Here is an 18,102-nt window from a genome sequence, read left to right on the forward strand (position 1 = left end):
AGTGTTAGCATTATTTTGTACATCTCATGTAGGGCGTTGTCAGTAAAAGGTGGAGGGATGTAGAGGTTGGCTACTATAAGGGGGGTGCCTGCTATAGTGCAAGCTACTATCTGAAATCTGCCCGACCTGTCAGAGCGAGTTTCTATTAGTTCAAAGGGTAGTCCCTTTCTAACTAGAAATGATGTGCCTCTGGCATATGAAAAGTATGTGGTGTGGTGCGTATAGATGACCCACGGCCTTCTGAGTGCCAAAACTTTGTTTCCGATTAAGTGTGTTTCCTGCAGTAGGAGGATATGAGGGTTATACGATTTTAGGTAAAGATTATTGCTCGTTTTATTTTACATTTTATGATTTTTAAAGAATTTATTTGTATTGCACTGCTGCACATAAGTATGGCTGGCAATCAGCAAGAATTCTGGCTCTCAAAGACCTGTTACTATGCCTTTAAATAGTCCACCACTTCTCCACTCATTAATCTAAATTAGTAGCACCTGTCTGAGCTCTTTAAAGACAACTGTCCACCCCACAGTCAGTCAGACTACTAACATGGGCAAGACCAGAGAGACAAAGACACCAGAGACAAAATTGTTGACCTCCACAAGGCTGGAAAGGGCTTACGGGGCAATTGCCAAGCAGCATGGTGAAAATACAGTCAGGGCCAAAATTGTTGGCACCCCAGAAATTTTTCCAGAAAATCAAGTATTTCTCACAGAAAAGTACTGCAGTAATGTTTTGCTATACACATGTTTATTCCCTTTGTGTGTATTGGAACAGAACAAAAAAGGGAGGAAAAAAAGCAAATTGGACATAATGTCACACAAAACTCCAAAAATGGTCTGGACAAAATTATTGGCACCCTTAACTTAATATTTGGTTTCACACCCTTTGGAAAAAATAACTGAAATCAGCCGCTTCCTATAACCATCAATAAGCTTTTTACATCTCTCACCGGGAATTTTGAACCACTCTTCCTTTGCAAACTGCTCCAGGTCTCTCTTATTGGAAGGGTGCCTTTTCCCAACAGCAATTTTAAGATATCTCCACAGATGTTCAATGGGATTTAGTACTAGACTCATTGCTGGCCACTTCAGAACTCTCCAGCGCTTTGTTGCCGTCCATTTCTGGATGCTTTTTGACGTATGTTTGGGGTCATTGTCCTGCTGGAAGACCCAAGATCTCGGATGCAAACCCAGCTTTCTGACACTGGGCTGAACAGTGCCACCCAAAATCCTCAGATTTCATGATGCACACATCACATTCAAGGCACCCAGTGCCAGAGGCAGCAAAACAAACCAAAACATCATTGAACCTCCACCATATTTTACTGTAGGTACTGTGTTCTTTTCTTTGTAGGTCTCATTCCGTTTTCGGTAAACAGTAAAATTATGTGCTTTACCAAAAAGCTCTATCTTGGTCTCATCTGTCCACAAGTCGTTTTCCCAGAAGGATTGTGGCTTACTCAAGTAAGTCTTGCTTTTTTATGTCTCTGTGTCAGCAGTGGGGTCCTCCTGGGTCTCCAGCCATAGCGCTTAATTTCATTTAAATGTCGACGGATAGTTCGCGGTGACCCTGATGCTCCCTGAGCCTGCAGGACAGCTTGAATTTCTTTGGAACTTGTTTGGGGCTGCTTATCCACCATCCGGACTATCCTGCATTGCAACCTTTCATCAATTTTTCTCTTCCGTCCACGCCCAGGAAGATTAGCTACAGTGTCATGGGTTGCAAACATCTTGATAATGTTGTGCACTGTGGACAAAGGCAAATCTAGATCTCAGGAGATGGACCTTGAGATTGTTGATATTTTTCCACAATTTTGGTTCTCAAGTCATCAGACAGTTCTCTTTTCCTCTTTCTGCTGTCAATGCTTAGTGTGGCACACACAGACACACAATGCAAAGACTAAGTGAACGTCTCTCCTTTTTATCTGCTTTCAGGTGTGATTTTTACTCACTCGCCCCAGGTGAGTTTAAAGGAGCATCACATGTTTGAAACAATTTTATTTATCCACAATTTTGAAAGGGTGCCAATAATTTTGTCCAGCCCATTTTTGGAGTTTTGTGTGACATTATGTCCAATTTGCTTTTTTTCCTTCCTTTTTTGTTCTGTTCCAATACACACAAAGGGAATAAACATGTGTATAGCAAAACATTTGTTACTGCAATACTTTTCTGTGAGAAATACTTGATTTTCTGGAAAAATTTCTGGGGTGCCAACAATTTTCGATCAACTGTTGGAGCAATTGTTAGAAAATGGAAGAGGCTTAAGACGACTGTCAGTCTCCCTAGGACTGGGGCTCCATGCAAGATCTCACCTTGGGGGTGGTAACATCATGCTTTGGGGGTGCTTTGGGGGTGCTTTTCTGCGAAGGGGACAGGACGACTGTACTGTATTAAGGAGAAGATGAATGGGGCCATGTATTGAGATTTTCAGCAACAACCTCCTTCCCTCAGTCAGAGCATTCAAGATGGGTCGTGGTTGACAATGACCCCAAAGCACACAGCCAGGATAACCAAGTAGTTGCTCCATAAGAGACATATCAAGGTTCTGGAGTAGCCTAGCCAGTCTCCAGACCTAAATCCAATAGAAAATCTTTGGAGGGAGCTGAAACTCCGCGTTGCTCAGTGACAGCCTCGAAACCTGACAGATCTAGAGGAGATCTTACTTATGCGAAGCAGTGCAATACAAATACATTCTATAAAATCATACAATGTAATTTCCTGAATTTTTTTTTAGATGCTGTCTCTCACAGTGGGAATGTACCTACAATGTGAATTTCAGACCCCTCCATGATTTCTAAGTGGGAGAACTTGCAAAATCGCAGGGGCACCAAGCCATACACACCATGAATTCCATGGTCAGGTAACATAGTAACATAGTAACACTGTAAGTTGGGTTGAAAAAAGACATACGTCCATCACGATCAATCATAATGACTATATATAACCTGCCTAACTTCTAGTTGATCCAGAGGAAGGCAAAAAACCCCATCTGAAGCCTCTTTAATTTGCCGCAGAGGGGAAAACTTCCTTCCTGACTCCAAGATGGCAATCGGACCAGTCCCTGGATCAACTTGTACTAAGAGCTATCTCCCATAACCCTGTATTCCCTCACTTGCTAAGAATCCATGCAGCCCCTTCTTAAAGCTATATAATATATCAGCCAGCACGACTGATTCGGGGAGGGAATTCCACAACTTCACAGCTCTCACAGTAAAAAAACCTTTCTGAATATTTAAATGGAACCTCCCTTCTTCTAAACAGAGTGGGTGCCCTCGTGTCCGTTGGAAGGACCTACTGGTAAATAAAACATTAGAAAGGTTATTATATGATCCCCTTATATATTTATACATAGTTATCATGCCGCCTCTTCTCCAGTGTAAACAGACCCAACTTGGCCAGTCTTTCTTCATAAATGAGACTTTCCATACCCTTTACCAGCTTAGTTGCCCTTCTCTGGACCCTCTCTAACTCAATAATGTCCCGTTTGAGCACTGGAGACCAAAACTGAACAGCATATTCTAGATGGGGCCTTACCAGCCTGATGATAAATTGCTAATTTTTTACCTGTCGTTGGGTGCACAAAATGGGTCCCTTGTAACATCCCCCACAAGTAAAACAGCTAGCACATTTGAAGCATCCTTTCTTTAAGGGTCTATTTAACCAAGTGCCCTTTGTTTGAGAGGGTCCTTGAAGATCTTTGACCACCAACAAGTCACTCAGATTGCATCCCCTTCTGAAATCCATCAGAGGGCATCCTTTGTTATAAAAAGGAAGAGTGGCATCAGTATTAATGATCTCCCACCTGTGGGCAAGAAGTCTCTTAACTTCCAGGCTCCTATCCAACCAAGTGGTAGTAAAAATCAAATCTGGTTCCTGCGTCCTATCCTTTCGCTGTGCCAACAGATCCTTCTGAAAGAGTTTGTTAGCTTTTTTTGTAATTGTTGGTCAATCGATGTAGATGAATAGCCTCTAGATGCAAATTGTTGAGCCAACACAGAGAGTTGTATTTCAGCTGTTAATTCATCCGTATTGTTCTGGATCACCAGCAGAAACTGGGAATACAGAACCCCCTGAGACATATGAGGGGGGTGATGGGAACTAGCATGAATCATGTCCTTTGGTTTTTGTATAATGTGGTCCCCAAACTGTCACCTGATTTATAGATTGTCACATCTAAAAAGTGGATACTACTATGGTCTTAGGTCATGGTGAGTTTGAGGGGTGAATATAAATTGTTCAGAGCCTGTAATAATGACATTAACTCCTCAACAGTGCCCTTCCACAATATCAGCAATATCTATGTAGCGTTTGTGAACCTCCCCCCCCATTGGTAACAGGTAAGTTGAAGTTGCTCATATTGTTCCATAAAAATATTGGCAAAAGAGGGAGCAACATTTGAACCCATGGCTGTGCCCGCTATTTGTAGGAAGAATGTGTCTTTAAACAAGAAATAATTGTGGGACAAGATTAAATCAAAGAGTGTCACCAAGAATTCAACAGGGGGCTGACCCTTGTGTCGTTTCAGTAAGGCTTCCCTGCAAGATGCTACTCCTAAGTCATGAGGAATGGCCATATAGAGACTTGAAACATCCATTGTGACAAGAAGGCAACACTTAAATCATTAAGTAGTGAAAGAAGATGGGAAGTGTCTCGTAGATATGAAGCCATATTTTGCACCTTGGGTTGTAGGTAGTAATCTACAAATTTGGCTACTGGTTGGAACAGAGAGCCCACGGCTAATATATATATAATGGGTAATGTATAAATAAACGGAATTTCGGGAAACTCAGTAATCAAAAAATCCCTAGTGGATTTGCTAATTCAACCTGCAGTATAGCATGTCGCTAGCAAAGAATCCAATTGTTCCTTGAAACTCCCAGTAGAGTCTTTTTTCAAGCATACATAGGTCTTGGAATCTGCAAATTGGTTGGTCAGTTCCATTTCATAAAATGTTTTGTCTAATAATACAATGGCATCCCCATTATCTGCTTGTCTAATGATGAGATTACTGTTAGAACGTAAGATTTTAAGGGCTTCTCTCTCACTTCTGGAGAGATGAAAAAAAAAGTCCTATCGTGCCCAGAGTGCAACCGGGAAGAATCAATGGCACACAAACAGGTGAAAGTGGCAATGGAGTGGGCAGTGTTTGGAGGATCAAAAACACTTTAAGGTTTGAATAGTGGGGATGTAACCCTTTCTTTACCCTTAAAATGATCACGCAATTTAAGCTGTCACTTGAACTTATGTAAATCCTCAAATACCTCAAATGCATCAGACTGGTAAAAAGGAAAAAATGTAAGACCTTTGTTCAGGACTTAATGAAACCTTACCTATGTCCCACTTCTTTTGATTATTGACACGTACTTACTGTGTAACATATTATCCACAATTTGTTTCTTCTTTATTCTGCAGGTAACAATTATCTACAATTTGTTTACAATTTGTATTTATATCTACAATTTGTATTATCTACATATTTCTTCTTTATTCTGCAGGTGCAGAATACCTTTTGTTAATGAGTATTTGTTGTGCTTTATTAGCAAATTTCCCCTTTTGTAGTTTTTTCTTGGTATATCTCAACTGAAAACCTGTACCTTAATAGATTGATTTTTATTCCTTTTTGCTTTAGGATGCTTGCTGATACACATATGGAGTACTCTCAGTATGGTTACCGGTAGTGATGAGTGAATTTTTTCGCCAGGTATGGATTCACAGTGAATTTCCACATTTCGAATTGTTTCACAAAACTTCAGTGAAAATTCGCAGTTCATAAATTTGTTGCACGTCAAAAAAGTTGCGGTCGTGGCATTTAGTAAAACAGGACAGATTCACTTGTCACTAGTTACCGGCCCTGTGGGTTACTACAGAATTGCTGCTCTGAGGCTCGCTCAGGTATCCTAATATCACGCTCCCTGCAATACACACCGGTAGTGATGAGTGAATATTTTCACCAGGCATGCATTTGCAGTGAATTTCCACATTTCGCCATTGGTGAATTGTTTGGCAAAGCTTCCGCGAAAATTCGGCGTGGAAAAATTTGTTGCATGTCAAAAAGTTGCGGTCGCTGTGTAAAAAATAGGCACGGTTGCATCAAAAAAAGATGCGGGTGACAAAAAAGTCGCGTGACAAGCGTGTTTCAAGGATTTTTCACCATTCCGCAAACTTCCACAAAACGGGACTGATTCGCTTGGCACTAATAACCGGCCCTGTGGGTTCACTCATCACTGCTCTGATGCTCAGTCAGGTACCCTAATATCAAATAAAGTCACGTGACAAGCCTGTTTCATGGATATGTCACCATTTTGCTAATTTCCGCGAAGCGGGACAGATTCCATTATCCATTGACACCTTGTTGCTTCTTACTTACTCGTTACCCCAACACTCACTGTAACTTAAGCCCCGTGGATACGATAGCTGCTATGAGGAGGTAGCTATGGTTTGGAGGTTTGAAAAGGTAAATGTGCGTAACATGACTTGCGGTTAAGTATAGCTCTGGCAGAAGGTGTCTGGGAGATTATGGATGGTTGGTATGGCAACATTAGGGAGACAAGAGAGAAGCAGATGTGGTGGACCGTGGGGAGTAAGCAATGATGGTGCGCGTAAGTACAGAGATTCAGTACTGTATGCAGCAGTTCGTTTTTACAAAAGGGCAAAATATGAGCGTAAGGGCTCTTGAGTTAAAGAGAGTTTCCCCTATGTGTTTTTACACAAGTCCGATCTGCCTGGGGAGGTTTTATAATTGTGTGAGGCTTGTTCGGTACTTTTACTTTTTATTTGGTGTTCACTTTTATTTTTTATGTTAGGTGGGTTACAGCTATTTAGAGCTAGGTAGCCCTTAATTTCTATTGTCAATGCACATGTGGGAGGTCTTTCTACACAGTTTCTTTTTGTTGCCTCATTAAGTCATGTCACAATAAGGGAATGAGGTAATGTTGGGAGAGGGCTTTGCACAAACTGTTTGGCGCCCTTTTCAGCTATATATTTCATCACTTGATCATGTTGTAATTGTGTATCCTGAAGACGGCTTCAGTCTAAGCTGAAACGTTGAATTAAACACCATTTTTTTGCTTCATACAAGTCTTGCGTGGTTTGTTTTTTGCTTACTATATATATATATTTGGATTATATATAATTGGATTAGTCTACCCACCTTCTTGTTGTAATTGGAAACTGCAGAAAAAGCCACAAATGCAATTGTCTACAGTTTTTCAAGCACAAATGGGGGTAAAAACATGTAAAAAAAAAAAACAATTTTCACCTTGTTTTTTTGTGTTTTTTCAATACGTTATGCTAAATTCCGTGGAAATTTTTTTTTCCATAAGTTGGAGCAAAATCATAATTGCAATTTTGTCAAAAATCACTGCAAAAAAAATGGTTAAATTTGATTTTTAAGAGTTATTCATTTAATCTCCACCATATTATTGAGTTTCCTCTTAAAACAGATATGCAGGGTGTAATTAGGGGCTACCCCTAGTTCACGCTACTTTGTCATTGCCCCCGCCGCTTGTCATGACGCGGTGGGGGCAATGACCCGTCTCACCCCCCCCTCGCGAACTGCACATGCGGGCCACTCACATGTGAGGGGGGAGATGGTGCAGGGGTGAGGTAGCCGACCAGGTTGCCTAGGGCGCCCCCCGGGCGGCTTGGCCCGCCCCTGCAGATATGTGTGGAATTCTTGAGTTTACAAAACCTAGATTATAACAGTATTATGCTAAACATATATATGTCATATACATGCTTGTTACTAACTAATTTTCTGTGAGAGCTCGATCAACTCCATTTCAGTTGGCATGTATCCCATTGTCCTCATACAGTGCCCAAGTTCTTTGTGTCCAATGAATCCATCCTTGTCTCTGTCAAATTCTTGAAATGCCTCTTTTAGCTCTAAAGGGATAAAGAAGTGAGATTCAGAATGAATTAGTACAGTAAGGTACATTTATGTTGAATGTAATTTGCTGCACATGTACGGATGCAATGATGGAAGCGCATGGAAAATACAAACAAAACACATATAGTGCAGATTGTAAAAGCAAAAGTAACCTTTTTTTATTATGGCCCTTATCCATTGATATCTGGTGAGCATATATTACGCTAGCACAAGTGAGTGTTGATTCACTGTGCATATATCACACCACTGTTACTTTTGCTTTTACAATCTGCACTATATGTGTTTTTGTTTGTATTTTCCATGCGCTTCCATCATTGCATCCGTACACATTGAGACCCAATCAAAGGGGTTGTTTAAGAGGGAGCTGCATATACGAACACCTTAACTACACTGAAGATTTTGTACAAGACATACCACCGAGAGCGCTGAGTATTGGTATATGTTCTATATACCACTTGTTTTGGATAATTTTCTGCATGTGCATGGGAAATAACATAGTTTTTATATGAGCTGTTATATGAATTAATACACAGATAAGTGAATTATGTGTCATATTTACCATGATCTTCCTTTCCTAGGTGAACTCCATGTGAGTCTTACCAAGTGTAGGGCTGAATGGGAACCATTTTGGCAGGGCCCCCTAGATGGAATTTTGCTGTCTGGCATAGGGTTCTAGGGCTGGGTGAAAAGTGCCTGCCATTCCCTATGTCCAAGTGACTGCTGCCAATCAGGGTTGGGGGAAGGCTGGGCAGGTGGGAGACATATTCACAAGTGCAAGAGTCTACGGCGGATTTTAAAACGTTGGCCAATATGATGATGTCTAAAGAAAAAAAGATAAACTCATACTGGCCAATGTTTTAAAATGATGTGTACATGTGTACACATCATCATCATCATAATCATATTATTCACACAATTATCCAGATTACCTATATAAAGTTGTTTTATACAACTTTCCTGCATTGATATGTTTCTTTGGTCCTTTAATATAATAGAATCTACATATATTACTTACATAATTATCTATATATTACATACATAAAGCGGTTTATACAACTTTTGTGCATCAATAATATGTATCTTTGGTCTGAATATAATTGGATATAAGTATATTCCTATCACGTAAGAAGCAATATATAGTCAATCTAATGTCATCTTCCTGTTTGTGTTCTCCTTTTTAGTCCTTTTCCTTTATCATTATGTTGCTGGTTTTCAAGTTGATATATGTAGGGGATCAGAGAACACTTTCCCCTGTTTCTTGGTCTGTGACATCATCCAGCCCAACTGGGCAGAAACCCGATTGGCTGGATGCTCCAGTGCACTGTTAGGAGAGGGGAGGTGTGCCTAGCTTTGGAGCCAAAAATCAGGGGAGGGACCAGCAGTTTATAACCAGTTTAGCAGTTTTTATAGCCCCTGTTGTTTTGCCAGAGTTGAGACAGAGAGACTATCCTCTAAGCAGTGACTGTGTGAAGGCTGAGGGGAGCTCTGCTTAGCATTTGGAGTGCCAGCCTGTAAAGAGAGTTAGGCTACATGCCTTTACCACCTGAGGATCCCCAGTGAGTGATCCATTTGAGGAAAAGGTATTGAAGTCTCCGTGTGTGTCCCCTGTGTGAGCACAGGTGTTTCTCGTGGCCTGCTACGTAGGAGCAACTGCCTATCCCAAAGGGAGAGGTACTTTGGGGCAGGTATCGCTACCTGGGGAAACCAAAAGAGCGCTGGGGAAGTGACTTTGCCAGGACTGAACTGGGAAAGGGGTTTCCTCCAGGAGTGGAGTGTGGAACAGTGTCCTCAGAGAGACTGAGCCAGTAGTGGCTAAAAAAAGTTAAGCACCGGTGTCTGTAAAAAGACTCCTAATAGATCTGGAAGCTGCTGGCTCAGAGGGGAGGGGCCGGGAGGTCCCAAGGACAGGAAGTAGTTTGTTCAGAGAGGTAAGAGGAAGTGGCTGCTGAGAGAGAAGCTGCTGGAAAGGCTGGCTGCAGTGGGGACTGGTGGCTGCAAAGTAGAGTGGGATAAGCTGTGGCGTCCCCTCCTTTTGGATTGCATTTCCCCAGCACTGTCCCCTGAGTTATACTCCAGCACCTGAGTAATACTCCAGTTATATCCACACCCACAGAAGTGCAACTGGGAGACTCGCTGTGAGGTGAACTGTTACTGGGCTGCCTGGGAGCTGCAGCTGACTATTATAAGGGACTTTATGTACAGAGACCATACAGCACTTACAGCAGGGAGAGCCAAACCCCCCAACTGTCCCGCTTTCTGCGGGACAGTCCCGGTTTTTATAGCGTATCCCGCTGTCCCTGACAGTTCAATGAATGTCCTGCATTAGATTATGGAAGTACGGGACATTCATTGAACTATCCAGCACAGTGGGAGGCACTGGCTGGAGCCAGGCGCTCCGGCTTCTTCTGCTGCTCTGCTTCTCATGCCGCTCCTTGTGCGGTGGCGGCAAGCCCTTTTATAAGGTTGCACCCCGTGCGTATTGATGTCACACATACGCATGGGGCGCAACCTTATAAAAAGGCCTGTCACCACTGCACAAGGAGCCGCATAAGAAGCAGAGCAGCAGAAGAAGTATTTTTTTTTAATGGGGTGTGGTAATTTGGGCGTGGCCACACAAGTGGGCGTGGTCAAAAATTGCAGCGCTTTTTGTCCCTTTTTTTTCATTTTTCAAATGTTGGGGGGTATAGGGAGAGCTACTCACAGAGCTACTGGGCTGTGACTCAAACCAGACTGGTGGCCCAGATCTAGTAGCACCACCTACATGTAAACCTGCTGCCACTGCCAGAGGGACTAGGCCACAAATGCTACCTACAGTTGTGCTACTGTTGAGCAGTTATACCAGGGGCTGGGCCTAGAAGCTGCTTTCGATGTGGGGCCCTGGGCCACTTTCAAGCTTCTTGCCCTCTAAACCAGCAAGCTCCTTCTGTGTCAGGGGCTCCAAAGGTGACACCTGCTCGACCTGTTGCCACTGTTCAGAAGGAAAGTGCAGAGTGTGACCTGCCTGAAAACAACTTAAGTGAGACCCCCAAATTTGCAGTAATGCAGATCCACTGCGCAGATCAGTCCAAGAGAAGATGCCATGTGATTCCAGTGCAAATAGATGGAAACCCAGTGGAAGGTTTCCGGGGGAAAATGACCGAGTGATTCTGGCTGGACGACAGCGGAGAGAGGTGCCAATTGCACAAGTGACTTTGGACTGGGGAGAAGGGTCCGTGCTGCATGAAGTGGGAGTCATGGATCAGCTTTCTGCTGATGTCCTGCTTGGTAATGATGTGCGAGACATTTGTGCAGCATCACAAGACGGCAGGCAGAGTCGGGCGAGCCACCGGCAGTTGTCCAGAAGGTAAATGGGCAGACAGATATGACTGATGACCCATTTGACATAGGTACTTGGCAGGATTTTAGGGTTGAACAAGCAACAGACTCTAGTCTTTAGCCATTACTGGGCATGGGTTGGTAGGTACCGAAGCAGGGGAACAAATAGTGCAGGAGGATGGGTTGTACTATAGAGTCCTCAAAAGCCCTAGGGGAAAACAAAGGGAAGCATGCCAACAGTTGTTGGTGCCTGCCAAATTAAGGACCCAGTTACTTCACCTTGCACATGAGGCACCCCTTGCATGGCACCAAGGGATTTCTCGCACCCGCTATTGCCTGTTTCTATTGGCCAGGGTTGTCACAACAAGTGGCACAGTTCTGTCGATCCTGTGACAGCTGTCAGAGGGAAAAAGTGGGGACTGGAACAAGCATACATTGTGACCCCTACCAGTGATAGGGGAGCCATTTCAGAGAGTTGCTGTTGATTTGATAGGACCCCTTAGCCGACCCAGCAGGACAGGTAAGCAATATATACTTACAATGGAGGACTAAGCCACCCGGTACCCAGAGGCGGTGGCTTTACGAAGAATTGATGCCCCAGCTGTTGCAGATGCACTGTCCCAATTACTTCAGTGCCTATGGCAGCACTGTGGGGGTCACCTCTCTTCGTTCAAGCCCGTATCACCCCCAAACTAATGGCCTGTGTGAGTGGTTCAATGGGACTCTTAAGAACATGCTACAAACTGGAGGCTGGAGAAGGTGACTGGGAGAAGTTTCTGCCCTGTCTTCTGTTTGCATATAGAGAAGTTCCCCAAGAGTCTACACGGTTCTCTCCTTTCTAGTTGTTGTATGGGAGTAGGGTTCGGGGCCCCCTAGACTTGCTAAGGGAGTAATGGGAGGGAGGAGCCCAATTCCTGAGTTCCCTGTAGCTCTATACGTTCTACAATTTCGTAAACGTCTAGAGAAAATGACTGCTCTGGTGAAGGAACATCTGGCAGCTGCTCAAACCAAACAAAAAGTTTGGTATGATAGGAATGCCAGGGACTGGCGGTTCGGGCCGGGGGACAAGGTGTTACATAGTTACATAGGGTTGAAAAAAGACCATAGTCCATCAAGTTCAACCTATCCATTTAAACCCAGCACACACAACCTATACTTACCAATCTATACACTCACATACATAAACTATATACAGTATACAACCACTAATACTAACTGTAGATATTAGTATCACAATAGCCTAGGATATTCTGCTTGTTCAAAAACTTATCCAGGCCCCTCTTAAAGGCATAAACAGAATCTGCCATTACCACATCTCTAGGAAGGGCATTCCACAGCCTCACTGCCCTCACCTTACTGCTGACACCAATGAGGTCAGACAAGTTGCAAGCAGCCTGAGAAGGGCCCTATGTGGTGGTAAAATCCATTCATGACACTATTTACATGGTCTCCCCTCTTGATAACCAGGACCAGTATAAGACGTTCCCTGATATTGACTGGGGCAATAGTACTGCCAGGACAGTAAATGGGAACAAGTTTATAAACTTGCTGCATGACAACTTTATGTCACAAGTTGTTTAGGAGCCAACCAGGAACCATGCTATACTAGATCTAGTGATCTCTAATGACCCAGAACGTATAGCAAATGTGCAAGTGGTTGAACCCCTGGGCAATAGTGACCATAATGTTATTTCATTTGATGTTTGGTGCAGGAAACAAATTTACACGGGGGCAACAAAGACAATGAATTTTAGGAAGGCAAATTTTAGCTCCTTAAGGGCAGCGCTTCAGGGCATAGATTGGGGCATTATGTTTTCTGATAAAAGCACAGAGCAGAAATGGTTGTCATTTAAAATGATATTAAATCATTACTGTTCTCAATTTATTCCATTAAGAAAGAGTAGAAGTGTTTTCCATTAAGAAAAAGTAGAAGTGTTAAGAATCAACCTATGTGGCTTAACTCTGAGGTAATTTAATTAAGTTAAGGTAAGTTAATAGGGAAAAAAAGGAAAGTTTTTAAGAAATATAAGTCAGAGGGGACAGTAGCTGCATTTAATGATTATAAACACTATAACAAGTGTTGTAAAACAGCAATCCGGAAGGCAAAGATAGAAAATGAGGAGCGCATCGCGGCCGAGGCCAAGACTAACCCCAAAAAGTTTTTTAAGTATATTAATAGTAAAAAGATGCAGGTTGAGGGTGTGGCCCCATTGAGTTATAATAACAATATGGTTACAGCGGATACAGAAAAGGCAGATGTGCTTAACCAGTTCTTTTCTTCTGTGTATACAGTAGAGGAGCCAGTGGGCCAAGTCCCACCCAATAGCTGCACTGTTGCCTCAGCTCCAACTACACAGTGGTTGGCACAGGATATGGTGCTTAAAGGGTTACACACGATAAATGTAAACAAGGCACCTGGGCCAGATGGAATACACCCTCGGGTACTGAGAGAGCTAGGGGCAGAATTGCAGTGGCCCTTGTTTCTGATATTCTCAGACTCTCTTTCATCAGGTATGGTACCTAGGGATTGGAAGAAGGCGAATGTCATTCCCATATTTAAAAAGGGAGTAAGATCTCAGCCTGGCAATTATAGGCCTGTAAGTTTGACATCCGTGGTGGGCAAGTTATTTGAAGGCTTGTTAAGGGATCACATTCAAAATTATGTAGTGGAGAATGCCATTATGAGCAGTAATCAGCATGGCTTTATGAAGGACAGGTCATGTCAGACCAATTTAATTGCTTTTTATGATGTGGTAAGTAAGAAGCTGGACAGTGGGGATGCAGTAGATATAATCTATTTGGATTTTGCCAAAGCATTTGATACCGTTCCCCACAAACGACTGCTTTCTAAGCTAAGGTCTATTGGTCTTAGTGAAGTCGTTTGCACATGGATAGAAAACTGGCTACAGGATCGGGTACAGAGGGTGGTTGTTAATGGTACATTCTCTACTTGGAGTAAGGTTCTCAGTGGGGTCCCTCAGGGTTCTGTACTGGGTCCACTTTTGTTTAATTTGTTCATAAATGACTTAGGGGAGGGTATTATGAGTAATGTATCAGTGTTTGCAGATGACACAAAACTCTGCAGACCAGTCAATTCTATCCAGGGTGTGACATCCCTGCAGCAGGATCTTGACCAACTGGCAATCTGGGCAGCTAAGTGGCAGATGAGATTTAATGTGGATAAATGTAAGGTCATGCACCTGGGATGTAAAAATATGCAAGCCCCGTATACCCTTAATGGGACTGCACTAGGCAAATCCCTAATGGAGAAGGACCTTGGAGTCCTTGTAGATAATAAACTTGGCTGTAGCAAGCAATGCCAGGCAGCAGCTGCAAGGGCAAACAAGGTTTTGAGCTGTATTAAAAGGGGTATAGATTCACAGGAGGAGGGGGTTATTCTTCCCCTTTACAGAGCGCTGGTAAGGCCCCATCTAGAATATGCTGTTCAGTTTTGGTCTCCAGTGCTCAAACGGGACATTATTGAGTTAGAGAGGGTCCAGAGAAGGGCAACTAAGCTGGTAAAGGGTATGGAAAGTCTCAGTTATGAAGAAAGACTGGCCAAGTTGGGTCTGTTTACACTGGAGAAGAGGTGCTTAAGAGGTGACATGATAACTATGTATAAATATATAAAGGGATCATATAATAACCTTTCTAATTTTTTATTTACCAGTAGGTCCTTCCAACGGACACGAGGGCACCCACTTCGTTTAGAAGAAGGGAGGTTCCATTTAAACATTCGGAAAGGATTTTTTACAGTGAGAGCTGTGAAGTTCTGGAATTCCCTCCCCGAATCAGTTGTGCTGGCTGATACATTATATAACTTTAAGAAGGGGCTGGATGGATTCTTAGCAAGTGAGGGAATACAGGGTTATGGGAGATAGCTCTTAGTACTAGTTGATCCAGGGACTGGTCCGATTGCCATCTTGGAGTCAGGAAGGAATTTTTTCCCCTCTGCGGCAAATTAGAGAGGCTTCAGATGGGGTTTTTTGCCTTCCTCTGGATCAACTAGTAGTTAGGCAGGTTATATATAGGCATTATGGTTGAACTTGATGGACGTATGTCTTTTTTCAACCCAACTTACTTACTTACTATGTAAATTTGATGAAACCATAGGTAGAAAGAGAAGGCACTGTGGCTGCCATTTGTAGTCTGCTGGAAGAGGGATGCCATGAGGAGGCTCTCCCTGACCTCTTACAAGAGGCACTGGGGGTTCAGACTTTGGAGGATGTTGCTATTAGTGAACAGCTAACCAATCAGCAGAGTGAGCCGTTGTTTCAGCTGCTCCAAAAGTTTCAGTATCAGTTTGCTGAGCGGCCAGGCTGCACCAATTGGGTTGTCCAATTGAGTTGGCTTTTATCAGTCCCTATGGCTTGTTTCACGTTACAGTCAAGCGATTTGGAATGAAAAATGCCCCAGTAAGATTCCAACGGGTAGTAAATCAGCTGTTGGAGAGGTTCCAAGAGTTTGCTCAGGCATATCTGGATGATATAGCCATATTTAGCAACATCTGGGAGGAACATGTGAGGGTGCTGGAAAGGATCAGGCAGGCTGGGCTTACCTTTAAGCCAGGGAAGTGCCACTTTGGGATGGCTGAGGTCCAATATTTGGGTCATTGGGTGGGAAGCGCGTGAGTGATGCCAGAACCCGCCAAGGTTGAAGCCATAGTAAACTGGCCCACTCCCACAACACAGGTGTTAGCCTTTTTGGGGACAGCAGGGTATTACCGACGCTTTATCCCTAACTACAGTGCTATTGCTAAACCCCTGACAAATCTGACTAATAAAAGACAATATGTTGCAAATAGAAAAGGCTGCTAGTTTGGGGCAAGTGATAATAATGGGGGATTTTAATTACCCTGATATTGACTGGGGCAATAGTACTGCCAGGACAGTAAATGGGAACAAGTTTATAAACTTGCTGCATGACAACTTTATGTCACAAGTTGTTTAGGAGCCAACCAGGAACCATGCTATACTAGATCTAGTGATCTCTAATGACCCAGAACGTATAGCAAATGTGCTAGTGGTTGAACCCCTGGGTAATAGTGACCATAATGTTATTTCATTTGATGTTTGGTGCAGGAAACAAATGTACGCAGGGGCAACAAAGACACTGAATTTTAGGAAGGCAAATTTTAGCTCCTTAAGGGCAGCGCTTCAGGGCATAGATTGGGGCATTATGTTTTCTGATAAAAGCACAGAGCAGAAATGGTTGTCATTTAAAATGATATTAAATCATTACTGTTCTCAATTTATTCCATTAATAAGAAAAAGTAGAAGTGTTAAGAATTAACCTATGTGGCTTAACTCTGAGGTAAAGAAGTTAATAGGGAGAAAAAGGAAAGCTTTTAAGAAATATAAGTCAGAGGGGACAGTAGATGCATTTAATGATTATAAACACTATAACAAGTGTTGTAAAACAGCAATCCGGAAGGCAAAGATAGAAAATGAGGAGCGCATCGCGGCCGAGGCCAAGACTAACCCCAAAAAGTTTTTTAAGTATATTAATAGTAAAAAGATGCAGGTTGAGGGTGTGGCCCCATTGAGTTATAATAACAATATGGTTACAGCGGATACAGAAAAGGCAGATGTGCTTAACCAGTTCTTTTCTTCTGTGTATACAGTAGAGGAGCCAGTGGGCCAAGTCCCACCCAATAGCTGCACTGTTGCCTCAGCTCCAACTACACAGTGGTTGGCACAGGATATGGTGCTTAAAGGGTTACACACGATAAATGTAAACAAGGCACCTGGGCCAGATGGAATACACCCTCGGGTACTGAGAGAGCTAGGGGCAGAATTGCAGTGGCCCTTGTTTCTGATATTCTCAGACTCTCTTTCATCAGGTATGGTACCTAGGGATTGGAAGAAGGCGAATGTCATTCCCATATTTAAAAAGGGAGTAAGATCTCAGCCTGGCAATTATAGGCCTGTAAGTTTGACATCCGTGGTGGGCAAGTTATTTGAAGGCTTGTTAAGGGATCACATTCAAAATTATGTAGTGGAGAATGCCATTATGAGCAGTAATCAGCATGGCTTTATGAAGGACAAGTCATGTCAGACCAATTTAATTGCTTTTTATGATGTGGTAAGTAAGAAGCTGGACAGTGGGGATGCAGTAGATATAATCTATTTGGATTTTGCCAAAGCATTTGATACCGTTCCCCACAAACGACTGCTTTCTAAGCTAAGGTCTATTGGTCTTAGTGAAGTCGTTTGCACATGGATAGAAAACTGGCTACAGGATCGGGTACAGAGGGTGGTTGTTAATGGTACATTCTCTACTTGGAATAAGGTCCTCAGTGGGGTCCCTCAGGGTTCTGTACTGGGTCCACTTTTGTTTAATTTGTTCATAAATGACTTAGGGGAGGGTATTATGAGTAATGTATCAGTGTTTGCAGATGACACAAAACTCTGCAGACCAGTCAATTCTATCCAGGATGTGACATCCCTGCAGCAGGATCTTGACCAACTGGCAATCTGGGCAGCTAAGTGGCAGATGAGATTTAATGTGGATAAATGTAAGGTCATGCACCTGGGATGTAAAAATATGCAAGCCCCGTATACCCTTAATGGGACTGCACTAGGCAAATCCCTAATGGAGAAGGACCTTGGAGTCCTTGTAGATAATAAACTTGGCTGTAGCAAGCAATGCCAGGCAGCAGCTGCAAGGGCAAACAAGGTTTTGAGCTGTATTAAAAGGGGTATAGATTCACGGGAGGAGGGGGTTATTCTTCCCCTTTACAGAGCGCTGGTAAGGCCCCATCTAGAATATGCTGTTCAGTTTTGGTCTCCAGTGCTCAAACGGGACATTATTGAGTTAGAGAGGGTCCAGAGAAGGGCAACTAAGCTGGTAAAGGGTATGGAAAGTCTCAGTTATGAAGAAAGACTGGCCAAGTTGGGT

General features: G+C 43.0%; 1 protein-coding gene across 1 annotated transcript in view; it reads right to left on the reverse strand.

Annotated features, from left to right (window-relative positions):
• The window catches only part of cabp2 (calcium binding protein 2), a 109,215-nt gene extending 98,829 nt beyond the window's left edge, over nucleotides 1–10,386 (reverse strand). The window contains exons 1-2 of the mRNA XM_031906501.1: nucleotides 10,383–10,386; nucleotides 7,749–7,883 (exon numbers count right to left, since the gene is read on the reverse strand). Of these exons, the coding sequence (XP_031762361.1) occupies nucleotides 7,749–7,883; nucleotides 10,383–10,386 (139 nt within the window). The remainder of the gene's footprint in view (nucleotides 1–7,748; nucleotides 7,884–10,382) is intronic.
• Nucleotides 10,387–18,102: the final 7,716 nt, after the last annotated feature.

Source organism: Xenopus tropicalis, chromosome 7, assembly GCF_000004195.4.
Source record: "Xenopus tropicalis strain Nigerian chromosome 7, UCB_Xtro_10.0, whole genome shotgun sequence".
Classification (NCBI taxonomy): Eukaryota; Metazoa; Chordata; class Amphibia; order Anura; family Pipidae; genus Xenopus; species Xenopus tropicalis.